Here is a 23,378-nt window from a genome sequence, read left to right on the forward strand (position 1 = left end):
CACTCTGAATTTCATTTCTCATAGACAAAACTGCATTACTGTGAAGGACTGTGTGTCCATTTTGGTGGTAGTTTGGAGATAATGACTCTTTATGTGATTTTTATTTTACTGATTTATGTATAGTCACTGCTATAAACTGGATAAAGCGCACCTAAATGATCAAATAAGGCTTTTTGCTTATGATTTTTTTCAAGAGACATCATGGTTTGGTGCCAGGGGCTTGCCTGTTTGTTTTTTGCAGTTCAGTTAGACAAAGGTTAGACTGGCAAATCTTCACATAGTAACTCTCTCTAATGTACTGGGAACTCAAAGTATATGACCTCTGGAAACTTTACACTCTCTTGCTTATTCTGTGGCTGGAAACTGCTGGTTTTTCTCTTTAACTCTCTATGCTTTATTAAATGCTGGGAGTTTGAAACTATTGGAAACTGTTCTGTGCTTCAATAAGCACACTTTATGCTTAAATAAGCTCTGGGAAGTTATGGAAAAGATTTATTGCTAGTGGTCCTCTCTCTAGGGAGTCAGCCAGGAGCCTCTTGCTGGCCAGGTGAGAGGCTTAGAGCTTGTTAACTCTTTTTGAACCAGAGAGAAAAAAGAAAAGAAGTCCTCACACAGACAACACACACACACACACACACACACACACACACACACACACACACACACACAATGTGTGTGCTGCACCACCATTCTTTATTGCTGTCAGCCTTTTTATACTTTTAGACAAAACTTTCTCTCTAAGAAAGAATTACCTCATGGATAAAATGTTACATAAAAGGGGAGTTATGGGAAGGTGCCAATAATAATTTCAAAACAAGCCGGGTGGTGGTGGCGCATGCCTTTAATTCCAGCACTTGGGTGGCAGAGGCAGGCGGATTTTTGAGTTTGTGGCCAGCATGGTCTACAGAGTGAGTTCTAGGACAGCCAGGCTATACAGAGAAACCGTTTCTTGAAAAACAAAACAAAATAATAATAATAATAATAATAATAATTTCAAAACAGTGTCTCATACTGTAAACTCATAAATTCAAAGTTTTTACATGCCCTTGCCTTATAGTGCACACTTGTGGCTTTATGCTCGGACCTGAATGGTGTTCTTTGAGCACAAATTCACCCCAAGCCTACATCTCTTTTTAGTGTAATTATTAAAGCTCATTGTTTTTCTTTTTTTTATTTTCTAGTTTTATCCATATGCCTGAAAATTTCATGAAGTCATTGTTTTTAATAGCTGAGTATTCCATTGTGTAAATGCGCCACATTTTCTGTATTCATTCCTCTGTTGAGGGACATCTGGGTTCTTTCCAGCTTCTGGCTATTATAAATTTGGCTGCTATGAACATAGTGGAGCATGTGTCCTTATTACATGTTGGAGAATCATCTGGGCATATGCCCAGGAGTGGTATAGCTGGGCCCTCAGATAGGGCTATGTCCAATTTTCTGAGGAACCGGCAGACTGATTTCCCGAGTATCTCCTTTTCTTTTCTTTTCTTTTCTTTTCTTTTCTTTTCTTTTCTTTTCTTTTCTTTTCTTTTTTCTTTTCTTTTCTTTTCTTCTCTTCTCTTCTCTTCTCTTTTTTCTTTTCTTTTTAATACATTTTTATTAGATATTTTCTGTATTTACATCTCAAATGCTATCCCCTTTCCTCGTTTTGCTCATTGTATTTCTTATTATGTAGACTTTACTTACTATTTATGAGGAATGGCACAGTTTATTCTTGTTTCTAACTTTGTTACATTTTTCTAGTGAAACAACTTATACCATCTCTTAAACCTTTCTTCCCAAAATTATTTGAACCAAATCAGGAATTCTACAAAATCACTAATTCATCTAAACTGCATTAGTTCATCAAAGTTAATCTTCATGTTGATCTGCAGAAATTTTTCTCAAAAGTGTAGGCTAAAGTCCAGGAATCATTAAACTATGGAATAATGACAGGAAAGAAATATTAGCTATAAGAAGCAATTCTGGAATGAAATCTCTTGGAACCTTACCTCTCAGAGCTCACCCATTGTAAGCCATGCAAAGATGATGGGCCACCTCCAGGAAGGCCATCTGCTAGCGTTAGCCTACCCTAGATAGCTCCTGACAGTTTTGGAAATTATGAAATGAAAAATAGACATGAGTTGTTGATGGTGATGTTCTTATTTTGTTCTAGGCCACAGTGACGTTGTCATGGGGTTAGTGTCAGTTAATTCTGATGACCTCAATAACCGGCTTCGTTTCCTGCAGAACTGTAAGTGGTCAAAAAGCTTGTGTGTGTGTGTGTGTGTGTGTGTGTGCAGGACACTGTAGCTAAGCCCCAGTGATCCTCATGTCTCTGCCCAGCATAGGTTTAGCATTACAGGTGCACATAGCCAGGCCCAGCTTTCTGCTTGGGTGCAGCGATCCCAACTCAGGCCCTTGTTTTTGTACAGCAAGCACTCTTGGGTACTGGGCCGTCTCTGCAGCCCTCTAAGTCTGGATTCGTGTTATGTCACCAGAGACTACACTTGATATTTGTACTTCCACAAAACATTGTGACACATTTAGGTAGAGAGAAAGAGAAAACGTTATAAAAACATAGTTACACCTAATAATAGGCAGAAAGATCTCTGAATTCTATGTAGCCTGGTCTACATAGAGAGCTCCAGCACACTATGTCTCTTATAAACAAACAAATGAATAAATAAATAGAGTTGTAGCATAGTGAACTTTTATGACTAAAGCATGGTAAGGTTCAAGCTAGTCAGGGCTACAAAGTGAGAGTCTCTGTCTCAAGTAAATAAACAAAGAAATAAATAGAATCAGATCGCAGCAAGATTTAATGACTTCTTTTTTTATATAAGAAAATACATTTTTATTCTTTGTTTACACTCCAAATGATTTCCCCTTTCCCAGTTCCCCCCTCCCCATATGTCCCATAAACCTTCTCTTCACCCATTCTCCAATCACCTCTCTCTTTTTTCTCTGTCCTGATACTCCCCTCCAATGCTAGATCAAGCCTTTCCAGGATCAGGACCCTCTCCTTACTTCTTCATGGGAGTCATTTGTTATGCTAATTGTGCCTTGGGTATTCAGAGCTTCTGGGCTAATTAATATCCACTTATCAGTGATTGCATTCCATGTGTATTCTTTTGTGATTGGGTTACCTCACTTAGGATGATATTTTTCAGATCCAACCATTTGCCTAAAAAATTTCATGAATTCATTGTTTTTGGAACTTAAGGGATGAATATTTAAGGAATGAATATTTTTAGTTACTCAAAAAGATCTTTTTTTTTCAAGACAGGGTTTCTCTGTGTAGCCCTGGCTGTCCTGGAACTCACTCTGTAGATCAGGCTGACCTCGAACATAGAAATCCACCTGCCTCTGCCTCCCAAGTGCTGGGATTAAAGGCATGTGCTACTACGCCTGGCAAGACAGAGATAGTTAAAAATTAAAATATTCTTCTGGAAATCACTCCTAAAGTAAGCAAAGGGGTTAAGGAGGGTAATTGACTGGCTGCTTGATAAATAAGTAGGAATGAGATAACTCAGTAGCTACCAGAACCCCAGTTCGGTTCCCAGTACCACATGTCAGGCTCACAAGCATCATTAACTCCAGTTCTGGGGATCTGACTCCCTCTCCTGGCCTCTGTAGGCACTGCACTCATGTGCACAACAATGATTATAAAAGATTTATATTCATTATATTCATTATATTTATTTATATAAATCTTATATAAAAGATTTATATTTATTTTATAAAAATAAAATCTTTAAGAGCAGAAATAAGCTATACTGTTAGTCAGTAGATTGTGTAACAATAATCATGACTATACTGCAGTTTTCCCTGTCATGCATTTCAAAGATATGAAGGCCCACACTATCTGATGTGTCATATCATTAAATTGTAAAGAACTGAGGTGTTTCTCAAAGATGTGGGGCCCACACTATGTGGAGGGTCTCATCACTGAATCATAAAGGACCATCTTCTCGGGGCTGACAGCCTCACCTTGGCTTCCATTTCTTTGTGTTAATACATATTTCTCTCAGCTTATTGTTGGTTCCATTTTCCACTTCCAGTTCAACATAGCAGCTCCTTCCTAAAACAAACATTGAGCTTCATAGCTAGATTTTTTTGAGCCACTCTATTGAAAAAGAGCAACTAGAGGATTCCTTAAGCCCGATGGTACCTCCAAGCTAATCCAAGCTTTGTTTGCTCTCTAGCACTCGGAGCAATTCCTTCTCCTTTTGATTGTTACCTCTGCTGCCGGGGCCTGAAGACACTGCAGGTCCGGATGGAGAGACATTTCAAGAACGGGATGGCAGTGGCCCGTTTCCTGGAGTCGAATCCCCGGGTAGAAAAGGTTATTTATCCTGGTATGTCATCCTGAGTTCTAGACAGCTCTGTTTAGGTTAAGACTTTATATGGGTCATTCTTTGTGAGTTTCTGTTTTTGGGTAGTTTTACATTGTTCATTGGTTATTGTCACTTTGTGTCAGGCTCTGGAATGAGCATGGTGGTGTGTGGATAGACAAGATGTTGGCCTGAAGGCATCAAATGTCAGGTGTTAAGAAGAGCTTCACATGTGAGATGCTTCTGAGGCTTCTCTATACTCCATCACAGGATAATTCATGTTAATTGGCTGATGGCCCTGCCAGTCACTTGTTCAACAACTAGCTCTTACTATAATCTGACATAAGTTTGTACTACTGAGACTTGATGTACCAGGATTATCCTCAGGCTCTTTTCAATTCACCAACCTTTTCAGGTAGATTCATAGACTTATTGTTTCCCCTTGACTTTATGGTAGCAACAGGTAAGCTGCCATGGGCTTATGCAGCCTTGTTCTTAGATCCTGTAAGCACAGGATGGATCATGAGTACAGGGTAGGTCAGAGTTTTATCTTCAAGGAAATTGGGTAAGCCAAAGTAGAAGTGCACATGAGCTTGGATCTCTACCTGCCATTTGGTGAACACTGCTTGGTGTAGTACATTTTGGACACAGGGAAACAGAAGGGCTCTATGCCCAAGGCAGTGGATAGCACTTGTTTAATGTTCATGGTTGAGTATTTCCAGAGGTACCCAATAACTATTGGGCCTGGATTTTCCCTAGGAATAGGTATGTAATATTAATAAAATAAATACATTTGCACTCACAAAGATACATCAATTCCTAAAATACATCATTGTGTTCCTAAAATACATTAAGGAATTGCAGAAGGGTGCAATTAACCAGGGCGTCCAGACCTGCAGAGATCCTGGATGAAGGGAATACAGGCTGATGGAGTCAAGAGAAGAGACGTGGCCAGGGCATGGGAGGAGGTAGAAGAGATGTCTGCAGTGCTGGACAGGAGAGGAAGACTTACAACCACAGTCAGGCATACTGGCAGCAGACTTAAGGCTCAGTGAATTTGCTCCCTTGATGTTGTATGTGTGGCTCTGGAATGAGGCTTGCTTCCTGTGGTTGCAGGACTACCTTCTCACCCTCAGCATGAGCTGGCCAAACGCCAGTGCACGGGCTGCCCAGGGATGGTCAGTTTCTACATCAAGGGTGTTCTGCAGCATGCTCAGGTCTTCCTCAAAAATCTAAAGGTGAGCTCAAGATCGGGTTTTCCTCCAAGACTTCCTTTCAGTGGCTCACACTCACTCCTGGGCTTTGTGCCTGCAGGTCACTCCCATAGACTGAGCAAAGGTCTCCTGGCTGAAATCTGTCTCTAAGATTAGAAGGATAGTATTAACTTCAGACATTTAGTAAAATTAAGCTAGGTGGTTCTAGCCATTTGGGATATGGAAGCAGGAGGATCGTGTGATCCTGTAAGTGTGTGTGATGAGGCTAGGCAACAGTGAGAATCTGGAGTAAATTTTATGGCTCTGTAACAGTCTTAGTCCTTATTGCTTGCCGTAATACCCAACAGTGGATCTATTACCCTGTTTTCATTTCTATCACAAAATGCCAGGGACAGGCATTTATTTCACTGGCTGTTCAAGACCAAAAGCATAAGTTCAGAGTTAGGCGACCCCTTCCTTAAGTCCTGGTGGCAAATGGCATCGTGTGTGAGAGTGAGAGCTGCCACCAGCCAGGGAGGGCGTTGGCACCTAGGGGCAGGCTTGTTCTGATGGCAACTGGCAGAATCCTGGTTCAGTGGCCTCAAAGCCTTGCCCCAAGCCCTGCTTCTTAAAGGTATATCACACTGAGGACCTGCACTCCAACCCATGAGCTTTGGTAGAACCAGCCTCACCTAGGCACTCAGGCAGGTCACAGGGTACAGTTCTGATGGCTGAAGGGACCAAATCTCCTGTCAGTATCCATGTGGCAGAGGTAGAAAGGGCATGTGGGAGCAAGAAGACTTCAGAGTTCAGGCTTTCCAGGTACCACTAATTTGGTGAGCATGACTCGGTGGCACCCGATAGTTAACACTCCTAGAGTGGCCATTCTGTAGGACCTGCCCCTCATCATTTTACTTGGGCAACCATGAGAAAGCCCATGTGCAAACCAAAGGGAACCTTGGACTACAGAAACCCTCTCCATAGGCAGTTAAAGCAGGTGTTAATTTAAGTGTAATATGTATATATTTGTTGCTTTTTTTTAAAGACAGGGTCTCACTCTTTCTGTGGTCTAGAACCCGAATACTTGCTATGTAGACCCAGGTGGCCTTGAACTAACATCTGTCCTTCTGTCTCTGCCTCCTCAGTGGTACTCTCGCCAACATTTGTCTTAAGCATATTTGATACATGCAGATTTTTTAGGTATCATTTAATCTAGGATGATGCAGGAGGCTGGCTTTGGTCAGTTTATTTATTGATTTGTTGATTTTGTAGTGCTGAGATGAAGCTCAGGATCTTGGACATGCCAGGCAAGCACTCCTCCACTGAGCTACAGCCCTCACTTTGTAAAGTTCACGGAGATAAGGTCCCACTGGTCTTGAACTCACAGGGATCCTCCTCCTCTGTCTCCCGAGTGCTAGAATGACAGCCCCTGCTTCAAAGGCCAGCATCTTTCCATGTTTTAAAGACAGTACATCTAATTGTCAAAAGGATTGTCTTAAAAAAAATTTTTTTTTGAGACAGAGTTTCTCTGTGTAGCCCTGGCTGTCCTGGAACTCATGCTGTAGACCAGGCTGGCCTCAAACTCAGAAATTCCACCTGCCTCTGCCTCCCAAGTGCTGGGATTAAAGGTGTGTGCCACCACCCCCTGGCATCTTAAACTTTAATATGACTTTTTTTTTATAGTATCTTGCCTGATTCTTGGTTTATTCTTAGTTACTATCACCATTTTCAGAATTTAGCACTATTATCAGCTGTTCTAAATTCCTGTTTTTTTTTTTTTTGTTTGTTTTTTTTTGCTAGCTGTTTACTCTAGCGGAGAGCCTGGGAGGATATGAGAGTCTGGCTGAGCTTCCGTAAGTATTCCCCTATTCCTCTGTTATTTATTGCATCCCACTTACTTAGTCTTTATTTTTAATTGTTGATTATTTTACCTTGATTTCTTTATGTCTCTGGCTAAGTAGCTGCATTGAGCTGAGTACTTCTCTCACCCATTGACATAAAACCACAGCTCTCATCTTCAGGGGAATAAGACTACAGACCCAGGAACACAGACTAAGTTAACACAAATTCCATGTTCCAAAGTGGAAGCAGTTTCACAGGGTCTTAATAGTTATACAGAACAAAGAAAGTTAGAAATTGGGCTGGTGAAATGGCTCAGTGGTTAAGAGCACTGACTGCTCTTCCGGAGGTCATGAGTTCAAATCCCAGCAATCACATGGTGGCTCACAACCATCCGTAATGAGAAACAAAATAAAAAACCTATGGGCTGGAGTGAGCAGGGGCCAGAGCGAGTGGGGACTGGAGCTAGAGGGAGAAGGGAAGGGGGGGAAAAAGGTATAAATCAAGACAAGTTTAAGATACATTGTTGGTACAATGAGATGGTGAGAGCCATTTTATAGTCCTAAAATGCTATTGATGATACACTTAGTCTTGGATTATTGGAAGCTAGTGTTCTGCTATCTTAATAGCTTCTAAGAGGTCTTATTTATTACCAGCATATTATGTTCAGATACAGGGGCAAGGAATTGCTATTCCAGAAGGCTAACTCTAGCCCAAAATAAACAGTCTCTGATCCTACAAAATTCCAATTTTTCCACAGTACTGAATTCCAATCAGTACACCAGTCTCTGTAGACACAGATTCCTTCCAGATTTGTATTCACAGCCAGACTCAGATTTGTTCATTCACATACCTTAGCTTCCTGAGGGTGGGAACCACAGGTATGTGTCATCTCCTAAGTCCTAAGCCTGTGAGGATGAGGTAAAGGAGGGAGCAATGCCCTTCTCAAATGCTGCCTCTTTCCCAGTTCTTCCAGAGAGAGAAGTAACTATGTTCTATGCTAATGTTCTCATCTCTCCATTGGGCCTTAGAAGACTTTATCCCAGAAAAGCTGTCAAGGTTCCCTGGAGAATGGAAAATATGTCCTGTGCCCGATATAATCAGAGGAGTTTACCGGTAAATTCCTATACTGGCAAACCCACTTATCTTCTTAGTTATCCTTGATGATGTTATGCTATCTGAATAGATATACCCAAACTCACCTGACATTCCACAGCCCCCATAACCCAGGTATCTGCCAGAGAATTTTAGAGAAGAGGCACCCAAGGAGACAGACCCAGTGAGCTTGGCTGATAGGTTCAGGAATACACAGCAAACTCATTCCTGAGGCTTTGCATCAGATATAGTGTGGGTTGGGACTGAGGTAATGGGTCAGGAGGTCAAGTGCTTGCAGCACAAGCACAAGGACTTGAATCTGGCTTCCCATTAGCTATGTAGAAAGCTGGACTTGGTGGAGCATACCTGTAATCCCAGTGCTGGGGCGAAGGAGAGAGGAAGATGACAAAGGCTTGATGCCAAGGAAGTGGCATCAGTGAGCTCCCAAGTGTCAAAGTCTGGCTTTGACACCAGGTAAACTGAACTAAGGTGGGATGCAGTGTCAGACAGACCAAAAGCTGTTAGGTCCTGGCTCCTCTATTTGACTCTTTTGGGCCCAGAGTTGATGACTCCTGGCTATTGACTCTGACTGATAGCAGCAGGGGATTAGGAAAGGAAACTTTTTTTTTTATATTTGAAAACATTTGAGTACTTTTTTTTTTTTTAAAAATATTGTTTTGGTTTATTAGATATTTTCTTTATTTGTATTTCAAATGTTATCCCTTTTCCTGGAAAGACCATCCAGAGACTGCCCCACCTGGGGATCCATCCCATATACAGTCACCAAAGGCAGGCACTATTGTGGATGCCAACAAGTGCTTGCTGACAGGAGCCTGATATAGCTGTCTCCTGAGAGGCTCTGCCAGTACCTGAAAAGAAACTTAATTCCTTGGGCTGGCACTTCTCTATGAGAGAATCTCTGAGCTCTTTTTAACACTTTAGAGGCTGATGAGAGAGAAAGGGAAAAAAAGTCAACACACACACACACACACACACACACACACAGGAAATCTGGATGAAGCAGGTAAAGGCTCCACCTCTCTATATTTTTTCCTTCAGGCTTTTTTTTACCTGTAGAGAGACAATAGTTCTCTAGATTAAAAAAAAGTTACCTCATAGCCATAAAAGCAATTATCAGGTAGACTTGTTACTGCGGGATAATTGATTACATGATTTTCTAAACACATTTACATTCCATAAGTTCATAGTAAGTTTAGTTTTTTAGTTTTTTTTTTTTTTTTTTTGAGACAGGGTTTCTCTGTGTAGCCCTGGCTTGTCCTGGCACTCACTCTGTAGACCAGGCTGGCCTAGAACTCAGAAATCTGCCTGCCTCTGCCTCCCAAGTGCTGGGATTAAAGGCGTGAGCCACCACCGCCCAGCTAGTAAGTTTAAAGCAATAGTTCATGTCATAGGTCAATAAGGTCTAAGGAGTTATAGCATAATTGTTTACATGTCTTTCCATTAAGTATCATATCTGACTAAACATTCTCAGCTCCACGAATTCATAAGTTTATAGCAATAGTTTTTATATCTTACGTTAACGAGGTTTTTGTCAAGAGACAAATCATCTGTCTTATGTTTTATTATTTTGAAGTCTTTCATAGATAAACTAGGCAATCATTTATTTTCTGTCCTTGCACCTATAATAAATTGCTCATTCCTGGTTTATGACCTTTAGTTATACTGATTAGTGGCCTCATTCCTAATCTAGAAAAAATGTTTCCTTGACTGTAAATTTGTTCCAAGCCTATTTTCTTTTTTTTTCTTTTTTTTTTTTTTATTTGATATAATTTATTTACATTTCAAATGATTTCCCCTTTTCTAGCCCCCCCCCACTCCCCGAAAGTCCCGTAAGCCCCCTTCTCTTCCCCTGTCCTCCCTCCCACCCCTTCCCAGTTCCCCGTTCTGGTTTTGCCAAATACTGTTTCACTGAGTCTTTCCAGAACCAGGGACCACTCCTGCTTTCTTCTTGTATCTCATTTGATGTGTGGATTATGTTTTGGGTATTCCAGTTTTCTAGGTTAATAACCACTTATTAGTGAGTGCATACCATGATTCACCTTTTGAGTCTGGGTTACCTCACTTAGTATGATGTTCTCTAGCTCCATCCATTTGCCTAAGAATTTCATGAATTCATTGTTTCTAATGGCTGAATAGTACTCCATTGTGTAGATATACCACATTTTTTGTATCCACTCTTCTGTTGAGGGATACCTGGGTTCTTTCCAGCATCTGGCAATTATAAATAGGGCTGCTATGAACATAGTAGAGCATGTATCCTTATTACATGGTCCAAGCCTATTTTCTTTTCCTAGTATAATTAGATCATGACACAAAACTCTATTTGCAGCTTTTTATTCTACAGGGGCTTAAAATTACTTGAGTCAACTCAGAAGTTCTATAAAATCATTATAAGAAATTATAAAATCATTAAATCATCTAAACAGTCTTATTTAATGAAATTTCATCTTCATATTGATCTGTAGGAAATTTGCCCAGTAGGGTGTGCTAATGCCCAGGAATCAGTTACAACAGACTATAGGCAGACAGGGTCTTTCTTTGCCCAGGCACACCAAGTCAGAGAAATGAGGATACAGCAATGACCAACATGAGAAGGCACAGCAGCAGCAAGAAGCAGTCCTGGGAGGAAGCTCCTGGGTCCATGCCTTTCTGGGATTCACCCTCTGCAGCCATGAAAATGGTGGGCTGGCTCCAGGAAGCTTTCTTGCTCTCCACAGCCTACCTGCATGGCTTCTGCTACTCCAGATTCATTGTTGGAGATCAACTGAGGTGGACCTCAGCCTTGAGTGTGTGTGCACGTAACAGTGTAGCCACCTCTGATACATTCGGTCAATTCCTGCAACACATCTGCATATGTAGGATGGGATTAATATTAGGGCACTAGTTACTGCTGACTGTTGGCCTGTCCTGCTGGAGTCCCAAGCAACATGACTATTTATTATAGCTATGAGCGAAGGAACATGGAATCACTGATTTTTGGTGTTTACATGTTATCAATGAACATACTTTTGGTTAATTGGTTTGTTTTTATTTTTTTGAGGTGGGGCACACAGCTCCATTTGTTCTCAGATTTGTCCTGCAGCCAGGGATGACATGAAATCACTGACCCTTTTGTATCTAACTCCAAATGCTTGGCTTGCATGTGTGCACCACCAAGCTTAGCTCTCATGAGATGCTTTTGTGATAGTTTTGAACACATTCATCAATGACTGTGTCTTAGAAGATCAGTATTAAAGTGCTTCCCAGTATGCAGATGTATTTCCCATTTGCAATTGTAAGGAGAGTCAGAAGTTTAAAGAAATAGGTCTAAGTCAGGATTTGAAGTACACTCATGTGCAATCTGTTTGCTCCTCGCAGAAGACAGTGTTTATTGCTTTAAGGCTTTCTCCTTAAATAGATGTTTCCTGATTTATTTGGAATTGGGTTTAAGAGAATGGATATGTAAATTTAGGTCAGGGCTTGACTGCTTGATCACTCTTCTTTCTGGGCCTCCCAGTGCTGTTGTGACTGGAACAGCTCTGCAGTATGCAGGAGAGGAGGCAGAGTCTGCACACTGGGTTAGCCACCCAGCCAGCCAACATACCATATGTTAACTCTGTAGCTTTAGAAACATTATGTATTGTTAGGTTCTTAGTCAGTGTTTCTATTGCTGCAGTGAAACACCATGACCAAAAATAAGTTGGAAAGAGGTTTATTTGGCTTACACTTCTATCCCTGAAGGAAGTCAGTCAGGACAGGAACTCAAACAAAGCAGGAACCTGGAGGCAGGGCCTGATACAGAGGCCATGGAGGGTGCTGCTTACTGGTTTGCTTCCCCTGGCTTGCTCAGCCTGCTTTCTCATAGAACCCAGTACCACCAGTCCAGGAATAGCACCATCTACAATGGACTGGGTTCTCTATCAATCACTAATTAAGGAAATACTCTACAGATTGGAACCTCATAGAGGTACTTTCTCAATTGAGTTTTCCTCCTTTCAAATGACTGTAGCTTGCGTCAAGTTGACACAAAACTACTCAGGACATTATTCTTTCTTAATCTCAATTTATTAGAGTCGGGAGAAACGCCTGAGTTAATGCCCTGGCTCATTTTACATTAAAAAAAAAAAAGTCTACTGCTGGGATTACTTTAGGCATCCATTATATTCCTTCCCTCCTTTCCTCTCTCCTTCCCCCTCTCTCTAACTCTCTATCTCCTTTCTTACCACCTTCTCCTTACCCCCTCCTCCTTCTCTCCCTCCTCCTTTCTTTTCTCTACTTTGGTTTTGTGTCTTGTCTCATGTATTGGGACTAAGCAGAACTAAGTCTCCCTTCAGTGGTCCTCAGTCCACGAAGAGTTGACTTTCTGAACTCTCACAGTGCATGCTTTTCTAGTATTCTCTAATTAAAATAACTTGGTAAACTTTAACTGATGCTTATGAAATACTTGAGAGATGGAAGCTACATGAAATTTCTACACATTTAAAAAGTAATGTAGATTTAAAAAGCAGTAGATGGCCAACAGAAAAGTTCAGTAACCTCTTTAGAGGGTCTTTTGTAAAGTTGTGTCAATGCTTTTCCCTTTAAAAAAAGTTACCTTTTAAAACATTTTTTATTTTATTTATATATATTTTCTCTCTATTTTTAACCTACAGGTCCTTTGTGTATGTGTGTGTGTGGGGGGTTTAGTTTAGTGTTTTTATGGGGTTCCTGGGTATACAAATGAATGGGTTTCTGTTTCCTATGTCATCTCTTCGATTCTTTCCTTTTCTTTGTTTGTTCTGTCCTATTCTCTGTTAATTTTTAATTTATCTTATTATGTCTTATTTTATTATAAAAAAATCAATCAATATTACACATTTCTTTTTTTTCTTTTTTCTTTTGGATTTTTTTTTTTTTTTTTTTGAGACAGGGTTTCTCTGTGTAGCCCTAGATGTCCTGGAACTCATTCAGTAGACTAGGCTAGCCTCGAACTCAGAAATCTGCCTGCCCCTGCCTCCCAAGTGCTGGGATCACAGGCATGTACCACCAGTACCCGGCTATACATTTCTTTAATTAAAAAGAAAAAGTAGTGGTAAACCTGGCATTACATACTTTTACTCCCAACACTCTGGAGGTAGAAACAGGATCTGTGAATTTGAGGCCAACCTGGTCTTCATAGTGAGTTCAAGATACCTAGGCCTTCAAAAGCTCAGGTTACCTTGAAAGGGAGTGCAAGGACTTTGTTGGTTGGCTTTTGGGTGTTTGTTTGCTTGCTTGTTCTGAGACTGACTGACTGTGTAACTCCGCCAGTCCTGGAACTCACTATGAAGACTAGACAGGCCTCAGGCTCGTAGATATATGCCTGCTTCTACCTCCCAGAACCACGATTAAAGGCCTGTGCCACTACAGCCCCCAAGGGGATGTTTTTCTTAATTTTTGTTACTGTTGTGTGTGCAAGCACGATATGTGTGTGTGGGAAGGGACATGTATGGCAAGGCATGCATGTGATCAGAGTACAATGTTATGGATTCTGGAGGTGGAATTCAGACCATCAGTTTCCAGGTCTCTGCCCGTAGAGACATCTGTTGACCCTGGAATATTATTCATTCCTAAGAGTATTACTCTCTGAGGCCCAGGACTGTTCGGACCTGTGCCCCTTCCCTTAAGGAAGGAAGAACCTGTTGGGACAGAGCATTTTCAGGAGGCTATTAGTGTGTGAAAACTTCCTGTCTGTTATAAATACATATCCAAAAACAACTTGGGAAGAAAAGAGTATATTTTCCTTTACAACTCTCAGGTCACCCCTTCATCACTGAGGGAGTCAGGACAGAAACCTGGAGGTAGGAGTGGATGGAGAAGCCATGGAAGAGTATTGCTTATTGATCTGCTTCTCATGACTTCCTCAGCATTTTGTCTTAAGTCTCATGACCTCTTGCCCTGGGCTGAACCTCTTATTTAATGATTGTGGGTGGGCTCAGCCCATTTATTAAGAAAATTCCCCATAGACTTGCCTCCAGGTGTTTCTCAACTGAAGTTCCATCTTCTCAAATAACCCTTGCTCGTGCCAAAACCAAAAACAACAACCTGGAAGCTTCTTAGAGGGCCAGCAAGATGGCTCCGCAGATAAAGACAGCTGCATAAACCTGGCAATCCCACCTAAATGTTGACGGAGAGAACTGACTCCACAAAGTTGTCCTCTGACCTCCACACACACATCCAGTGCCCCTCCCACCAATCATATACATGCATAAAAGTTAAATGAAATAAAAAAAACTTCCTTAGAGCAAGAAAAGAAGATACTGTTTACTTAGACAGTGGAAGTACTTTTCTCTATGGGTCTGAGGGTTGTTGGTTTCACTTGAAGGGCACAGGGAAGAAGTGTACTGGCAGCAGTGCACACATTGGATTTAGGTCTGAGTGAGTTGAGGGCCCTCTGCATGGTTCTCAGTCTACTTCCACAGCCTTCTTACCTGGACTTCTTGGGTTGGTTTGTCTGGAGAACACACCAAATTTCTCCGAGGTCCTCCTTACAGTGCATGATGGAATGGGCTCCCATGATGGAATGGGAGCCTGATTTTATACCTGTTGAGGATGATCAGCTTCTAGTTTGGAAAATTCTTCACGCCTTTCTTCCTTGAGTTCTGTACTAAAAGTTCTGTTGCCTGCTTAATCTGCCTCAGAAGGATGTTTCTGGTAAAGAGCAGCCTAGGAACAATTTGGTCTCAGCAAAGCCTTATTCTGTCAGGTGATTAAATCCACAGGTTGTTGTTTTCTCCCCTGCCTGGGTACCAGACTGCTGTCTTCAGCTCATTTTTATGACATATAAGTAATGTTAATAAAATGTGCCAGTTTTCACTTAAAATAATGACAAGAAGAGATAAATTTGACAAAATAAGAGCAGAAAGAACTGAAGATAGCTGCCAACACTGAGCTAGAAATATGCCTTCATTGCTACAATCCAGTGATAGAATTTGCTCATATTTTCTTCCAGAGCAATCATGACCCATGCCTCCGTGCCTGAGAATGACAGAGCTACCCTTGGGATAAGTGACACGCTGATCCGACTTTCTGTGGGCCTAGAGGATGAAAAGGACCTTCTCGAAGACCTGGGTCAAGCTTTGAAGGCAGCGGTGAGTTTTGTGTGTGCGCATGTGTATGTATGTATGTGTCTAATCTTTTTTCTTTTATTTAAAATGGATTTTTTCATATAATATATTCTGGTTAAAGTTTCCTGACCACCTACTCCTTCCAGATCATCCCATCTCCCCTCTAATTGGAGCTTTCTGTCACTTGTTAAAAAGTAAGCAGGCATCTAGGACCCCATCTGATACAGACCCATGCAGGCCCTATGTGTTGCCGCATTCTCTGTGAGTTCATGTGTGTGCCAGCACCTGTTGTGTAAAAGACCATGATTCCTTGGTGTCTTCATCTGCTCTGGCTCTTTTGTTTTTTAATGTGTCTGGTCTGCCAGGCATGGTGGTGCAACACCTTTAATTAATCCAAGCACTCTGAGGCAGAAGCAGGTGGATGAGTTCAAAGACAGACAGGGCTGCACAGAAACCCTGTTTGGGGTGTGGGGTTTGTGGGGTTGGGCAAAAGGCCAGTGTCTGACCAACTAATGCTTTGTTCTTACTACATTTTTTTTGTTGTTTTGCTTTGTTTTTGAGACAGAGTTTCTCTGTGTCGCCCTGGCTGTCCTGGAACTCACTTTGTAGAGCAGGCTGGCCTCGAACTCAGAAATCTGCCTGCCTCTGCCTTCCAAGTGCTGGGACTAAAGGTGTGTGCCACCACCACCTGGCTCTTATACTCTTTTTACCTGCTCTTCCACAGAGTTCCCTGAGCTCTGAGGAGAGAGATTTGATGGAGGACATCCTTTTCCAGGGCTGAATGTTCCAAGGTTTCTTACTCTGCATATTGTCTGCCTGTGAATCTCTGTATTTTCTCCCATCTGCTGCAGGAGGAAACTTCTCTGATGGCTGAGCATCAGATTTGGTGCTGTATTTGGTCTGCAAATACAGCAGAAAGTCACTAGGAGTCATTTTACTGCTATGTTCTTTTAGCTTTACAATAGTAATTGGCTTTCCCCTGGGTCCCTGCCCTATATAATTTCAGGTTCTTAGATACTCAAGCAATATTGGGCATGGCTTCCATCTCATGGAGTGGGCCTTAGATTAGATATTGGTTGGCTCTTCCCACAAACTCTGTCATTCTATTGCACCAGTGCATCTTGTAGGCAGGTCCCCATCGTAAGCTAAAGAGTTTGTACCTTTCTCCTTTGGTAGCATGCAGAGAACCTTCTAGTAGTATCTAATCTATAGGGGTGAAGGCTCTAGGTAGGCATCAGCTCGACTTATCTATGTTCAGTAAGTTGTTAAGTAATAGGACCTTACTGTCAGTTTCTGGAGAGCTACACATAGCCTTGGCAATAGCCTGCATTGTTTGAGGGTCTTATGGGACCCCTTTGGTCAAGAACTCAATTATGTAACCCACTTTCCGTTACTTGAAACTTCATTTGGTGACAAGAGATAATCAGCTGGGGCTCTCTTTCCCCTGTTATTTGATGATTTAGATTGCATTCATATGTGTATGCATTATAGGAAACTTCTATTGTATTAGGTTTCTATACAACTCCTCAAATATCCCTTAATTTTAGCTGTTTCTCTCTTTTTTAAATTTTCTATATTCTTTGTTTACATTCCAAATGCTGTTTCTTTTTATATTCCCTTCCTTTCCCACTTCCTTCCCTCTTACTATGTGATCCTTCTATTGCAGGCCCTAGCCTCCATTCATAATTATTTATTCTATTTCCCCTTCCTATCCCCTCCCCTAGTCCCTTACACTCTACCTAACTTCTGTGGTTAGTTTGTAGCTTGTTTGTCAATGACTTAACAGTGAACATCCACATATAAGTGAATACATATTATAGCTGTGTAAATATACCATTTCCTTTATATCCATTCTTCTGTTGAGGAGCACCTAAGTTGTATCCAATTTCTGGCTATTATGACGAGTAGCAATGAACACGGTTGAGCAAGTGTTCTTGTGGTAGGATGGAGTGTCCTTTGGGTATCTGTCTTAAGAGTGATATAACTAACTTGATGTAGATCAATTCCCATTTTTCTGAGGAACCAAAATACCAATTTCTATACTGGCGGTGTAAGTTTGCTCCCACAGCTATAGATGAGTGTTCCCCTTATTCCACATCTTTGACAGCATGAGCTGTCATTATTTTATTGATATTGGCCATTATCATGTAAAATGAAATCTCTTAAGTAGTTTTGATTTATACTTCCCTGGCGGTGCTGAGCATTTCTTTTAAGTGTTTCTCAGCCAGCATGTGCCTAATGGTGTGGCTGGGTGTCATCATATTTATAAAGAGTGACCTCACCAGAGATTAGTACTTATGCAAGTGTGCTTGTCAATCCCTGAGTAACAAGATGACCAACCTACTGGCCCCTCAGTCTAGGTTCAGCTTATCAGCGGGTCTTTACCCCTCTAAGAAAGCAAGAACCCCAACCACCCAACATCTCCTCGCATGACATCAACCTCTCTGAGTAATTTCAATGAGTCATACTTCTTGACCACTTTTGGCATCATCTGCAGCACCTTCCAGCACCTTGGGTTTACACAGTATAAGGCATCTGACTCCCAACATCTTCATCCACCCACCGCAACCCCAATCTAGAGCCATCCCAGTTCCATTCTGACCCTTATCACCAAAATTAAATTTAAAAAAAAGCATCACTTTGCTGGCACGTGTGAATGTGCAAATCTTGTGGAGATCACTGACATTCTTTCTTCTTCTGTACACTGTTGATACAGCATCCTTAAATTTCGAGTCAAAGCTGGCATTCCAGTGCTGTCATCAGGAGCAGCATCCAAGGGGTCAAATCTTCTGAATAACTGGACAGATCATTAAGGAGCAACCGGCAGAACTTCACAGTGAATATTTTAAGGCCCTTATGACTTTGCAGCTGTAACATTCCAGGGGTTTTCTTCTGTTTAAATTCTAACAGGTTGTTCTGTTAGTATCATTTTGGTAATTTTGCTATATTTGTATCCAAGGAAATGAGAGTTGTGCTGTTTTGGGATTATGTTTTTTTTTTTTTTCTATTTTCTTTCTTCAGTGGCTTAAGATATTTTAATCATGTTTACAATGTCACAATTTAGTATTGATGTTTTATGAAGTTAAATTATTAAATGAATGCTCTTAAATCCATTGTTTTTCTTGAAAAATATTGAAAGTGGGGGTTTTTATAATTACCAGAAGATAAAAATCAAATATTTGGAATACCTACTGTGAAATTTAAGTAATTAAAGATTGTACTTGATACTTGTTATTTTTATTAAATAAATCTAATTTTCAGATATACCTGGCCCTGATACTCCTTTGCTGTTTCTGGGTTTTTTTTCATTTCCAGTGGCTGCTCTAGAGGCCCCAAACTCTATTGATTTTTATAAATGTAACTGAGTAATTCTTATCCTTAAAGTTTAACAATTGCATATTAGGTACAGATTATATCCTTCCCCCCCCCCCCCACCCTCGGTTTATAGCTGGAGAGAGATAGGCTGGTGACTTGAGACTATAAGACAGGTGTGTTTAATTCAAAGAGCATTTCATTTTGAATGAAAGGACAGAGCCTTGGTTTGCTCTTAGGAGAGGAGGTCTCTGAAATAAATGTACTTCAGTACTGGAGACAGCCATTGCCAGAGAGCAGTAGTGCATCAGAGAAGGAAGAAGACAGAGAGGTGAGAGGAGTCACAGGAGACTTCACAGGCAAAGTAGCTCTGGACAGCTGAAGGCAATTGTTTTTGGCAATTGTGCACTAGTCTAATAGTGTCCTGATTAACACACTATAAGCAATTCTTCTTGCCGTGACCATGATATTGATATTAAGTTCCTCCAAGCCTATCTAAAACAGTAGCCATGGCTGAGATGTGTTGGTTACAATATATAATGTGATATACAATGCATAATATATACATATACATATACACATAATACATATATTATATATTGTATATCACATTATAAATTGTGGGCAGTGCCACCCCTGTGTAGATGGATGGGAGCTGAAAAAGAAGGCAGGCTGACCAAGCACTGCGGAGCAAGCCAGTAAGCAGCACTCTTCCATGGTCTCTGCTTCACTTCCTGCTTCCAGGTTCCTAACTTGAATTGCCCGAGTTCCTTCAATGATGGATTGTGATGTAGAGCTGTAAGCAAAACAAACCCTTTCCTCCCCAGGATGCTTTTGATTGTGTAGTTTTATCACAGCACCAGAAACCTAATACATATGGGAAAGAAAATGAGCTTCTTGTAGGTTGAGAATCAAGAATTACAACACAATGAAATTTGCCTTAGGCCTTTCTTTCTTCCAGCTGCAAACCTACAGATTTCTAGGAATGTCACTCAAACTTCCCTTTTTGGGAAAAATATAAGTCAAGACCTCTTCAACTCTTCCTAGAGGAGGTCCTATCCTCCACACTTGGGCATGTCTATCCTTTTCCTGAGTCTCTCTCTTTCTTTTTCTCTCCCTCCCTCCCTCCCTCCCTCCCTCCCTCTCTCCCTCCCTCCCTCCCTCTCTCCCTCCCTCCCTCCCTCTGTCTCCCTCCCTCTCCTTTTCCCTCTCCCTTTCCCTCCTTCCCTTCTTCCTTTTCTCCCTCCCTTCCTCTCTTCCTTCCTTTCTTTTTTTATAATTTTTTTTTTATAGTCCAGTCTTCATCCCCCTCCTGGGCTTCCCACCCAACTGCTCCCCATCCCATATCTCCTCCCCCTGCCTCCCAACCCCCCACTCCCCAGTCTCTAAGAGAATGTTTCCACTCCACCAGACTTCCCCACTCCTCGGGGCCTCAAGTCTCTTGAGGGTTAGGGTTATGTATTTCTTAATACATAAAATCTGTTTGTAGGGGCTGAGAGACAGCTCAGTTGGTAAAGTGCTTGCCATGCAATCTTGAAGATCTGAGTTCAGGTCCCCTCAACCTATGTAAAAAGCCAAGTGTGTCAGTCTGTGACTGCAATCCCAGTGCTAGAGAGATAGACAAGAGGATTCCAGGGATTTGCTAGCTATCAAACCTATCCATACTGGCAAACTATGGGATCAATGGGAGACCTTGTCTCAAATAAAGGTCCCTTGGACTGGAGAGATAGATGGCTCAGAGGTTAAGAAAACTGATTGGTCTTCCAGATGTCCTGAGTTCAATTCCCAGCATGGAGGCTCACAACCATCTGTAATGGCACCTGCTGCCCTCTTCTGGTGTTTCTGAAGACAGATACACGTATGTAAAATAAATAATTCTTTTTTTTTTTTAAATGGCCCCAAGCAATAGAAGACACTTGGTGTTGATCTCTGGTTTCCACATGTGTACATGCCTCTAGGCACACATATTACACAGTTACACACACACACACACACACACACACACAAATTTACATTAAAATGTCTTTTAACAAATTCTTTTTTCTCTAAGGCCAGAGAATAAATGGTACCACTTGCATCTGATTTTTAAAATATTGTGAAAAGCCAGGTAAACCTCTGTGACTTCAAGGTCAGCTAATCTACAAATTTCATTTCAGGCCAGACATGGATAAAAATGGAGACTGTCAAAGGCCAGCTTTGACATCCAGGGTAAACTGAGGAAGGCAGCGAGTGTGGAGTTAGCGATGGGGATCAGTGCTCATAACATCTGATGGAGGTCCTCACTGACAACAGCAGGCAAAACATAATTATCTGGGGCCAGTACTCTCTGTGTCCATCAAGAAACTCTGAACTCTTTAACTCTTTACAGGCCGGTGAGAAAGAAAAAGAGAAAGTCTCTCTCTCTCTCTCTCTCTCTCTCTCTCTCACACACACACACACACACACACACACACACACAACATGCAAACACAGATAAGATGTTACATAAGAGAGTTATAGCAGGATTGTTGATTGTAAATTCATCGCAGTTTTATTGCTCTTTCACCCCACAAGCTCATTATATGTTCAAAGCTATTGTTTTATGTCTTCCTGGCCTTCATCATGATGCACACCTGCGGTCTCGCCTGAGGACCTTACCTTAAGTGAACGTTTTCTTTGATCATCAATTTTTTTCAAGCCTATTTCCCTTCCTAGAGCACTTTCTGTACTTGTGACATCTGAAAACTTACTGTTCTCCTTTTTTCTTTTTTCTTTTTTTTTGCTAGTGGAAATGTGTTTTTATTTTGCTGTTTTTCTTAAGGAGAACATAAATAACAAGATAGAAAAACAAGGAAAAGTGGAAAGCGCAGCTCCTCTCAGCTGCCTCTCTGAGGTGGGCTGGACTTGGAGGCATTGGTGAAAAATGTCGAGACAGTGGCAGCTTCATGCTCTGACTTCAGACACTGCACTACACAGTGATTGTGCCAATCTCTTGTTTACCACATTCACCGCATCAGCCTAACAGCATGTTCAAATGCCTCTAGTGTCCAGAGCTTTCTGAGTGAAGAATCTAAATTGAATCTTCCTGCTGTTTCACTGCAGCTCCAAGTGAGGACCATAAGCCATTAGCTCTGACACAGGCTCACTTTGCCGATGCACCCTCAAGCTAAACATGTAAGAAAGGAAGTTGGGAAAACAGTCAGTCTTGCTCTCTGAAGCACATGTTCGCCTTGGGCTATGACTGTTACCTGGCTCTGTCAGGTAGCCAAGATGGCGGTGTGTGCACGCTCCCTGAAAGTGCCGGGAGAGTCTGTCCAGCTAACAACCTCCTGGCCGTGTTGGCACACAGGTGGCCCACCGGACAGCCCAGGGCCTGGGTGCAGTCCAACGCCTGTCGGGCTTAGACCCCTGCTATGTTAGCTTTGGGTTATGACTGTTAGCTATCTTTGCCTGCTAGAACTCTCTGGCATCCGTAGCCGTAGGGAGAACAGTGCGGCAGCAGCAGTAGCTCGTCCAGCGGAAGGGCCATCAGCAGTGGAACCAAGGCGACAGGGTCCTGGCATGCCCTGCACCTGCTACCAATGACCATCGCTGGCCAGCGGCTGCGGATTTACAACGCCTTTCACCGCACTGAAGCCACATTAGAACTCTGCCTCCTACCAGTCAGTTACAAGAGACTCTCCACCATCTTGGCTCTCGGACGCCAGAGAGAACCAAGATGGCTGGCGCATGCCAGGACAGAGTGCTGGGCAAATAACCTCCTGGCCCGGTTGGCACACCGATCTCTCCCCTCCCCCCCCCCAAACAGCCCAGGCCTGGGTGCAGGCCAACACCTGTCAGGCTTAGACCCCTGCGATGTTGGCCTCGGGCTAAGTCTGCTGTTGGTTCTCTCTGGCGTCCGAGAGCCAAGATGGTGGAGAGTCTCTTGTAACTGACTGGTAGGAGGCAGAGTTCTAATGTGGCTTCAGTGCGGTGAAAGGCGTTGTAAATCCACAGCCGCTGGCCAGCGATGGTCATTGGTAGCAGGTGCAGGGCATGCCAGGACCCTGTCGCCTTGGTTCCACTGCTGATGGCCCTTCCGCTGGACGAGCTACTGCTGCTGCCGCACTGTTCTCCCTTTCATCAGTCATTGCTATTCTACATGGGAGAGGCACAGTCTACTTTTGATTCTAACTTTAAACTTTCTGTCAGCTGTCTTAACTTCTTAAAATTATTTGAATCAATTAGCAATTCTATAAAACCATTAATTCACTTAAACAACATTAATTCATGAAAGTTCATGTTGATCTTGCAGGAAATTTGCCCAGGAATCAATCACAACAGACTATAGGCAGACAGTGTCTTTCTTTGCCATGGTACACCATGTCAGAAAAAGGAGGATACAGCAATGACAAACATGAGAAGGCACAGCAGCAGCAAGAAGCAGTCCTGGGAGAAATGTCCTGGGGCCTTGCCTTTTTCGGATTCACTCATCGCAGCCATGCTAAACCGTGGGCTCTCTCCAGGACACTCACTTGCCCACTGCAAGACTGTCTCAAAAACACAAAAACAAAACAAAA

General features: G+C 42.0%; 1 protein-coding gene across 1 annotated transcript in view; it reads left to right on the forward strand.

Annotated features, from left to right (window-relative positions):
- Nucleotides 1-18,791, forward strand: part of Cth (cystathionine gamma-lyase) — a 32,098-nt gene extending 13,307 nt beyond the window's left edge. The window contains exons 7-12 of the mRNA XM_052178470.1: nt 2,156-2,233; nt 4,188-4,340; nt 5,433-5,554; nt 7,310-7,362; nt 15,414-15,552; nt 18,245-18,791. Of these exons, the coding sequence (XP_052034430.1) occupies nt 2,156-2,233; nt 4,188-4,340; nt 5,433-5,554; nt 7,310-7,362; nt 15,414-15,552; nt 18,245-18,253 (554 nt within the window). The 3' untranslated portion in view covers nt 18,254-18,791. The remainder of the gene's footprint in view (nt 1-2,155; nt 2,234-4,187; nt 4,341-5,432; nt 5,555-7,309; nt 7,363-15,413; nt 15,553-18,244) is intronic.
- The last annotated feature ends 4,587 nt before the right edge of the window (nt 18,792-23,378 follow it).

This window comes from Apodemus sylvaticus, chromosome 4, assembly GCF_947179515.1.
Source record: "Apodemus sylvaticus chromosome 4, mApoSyl1.1, whole genome shotgun sequence".
Classification (NCBI taxonomy): Eukaryota; Metazoa; Chordata; class Mammalia; order Rodentia; family Muridae; genus Apodemus; species Apodemus sylvaticus.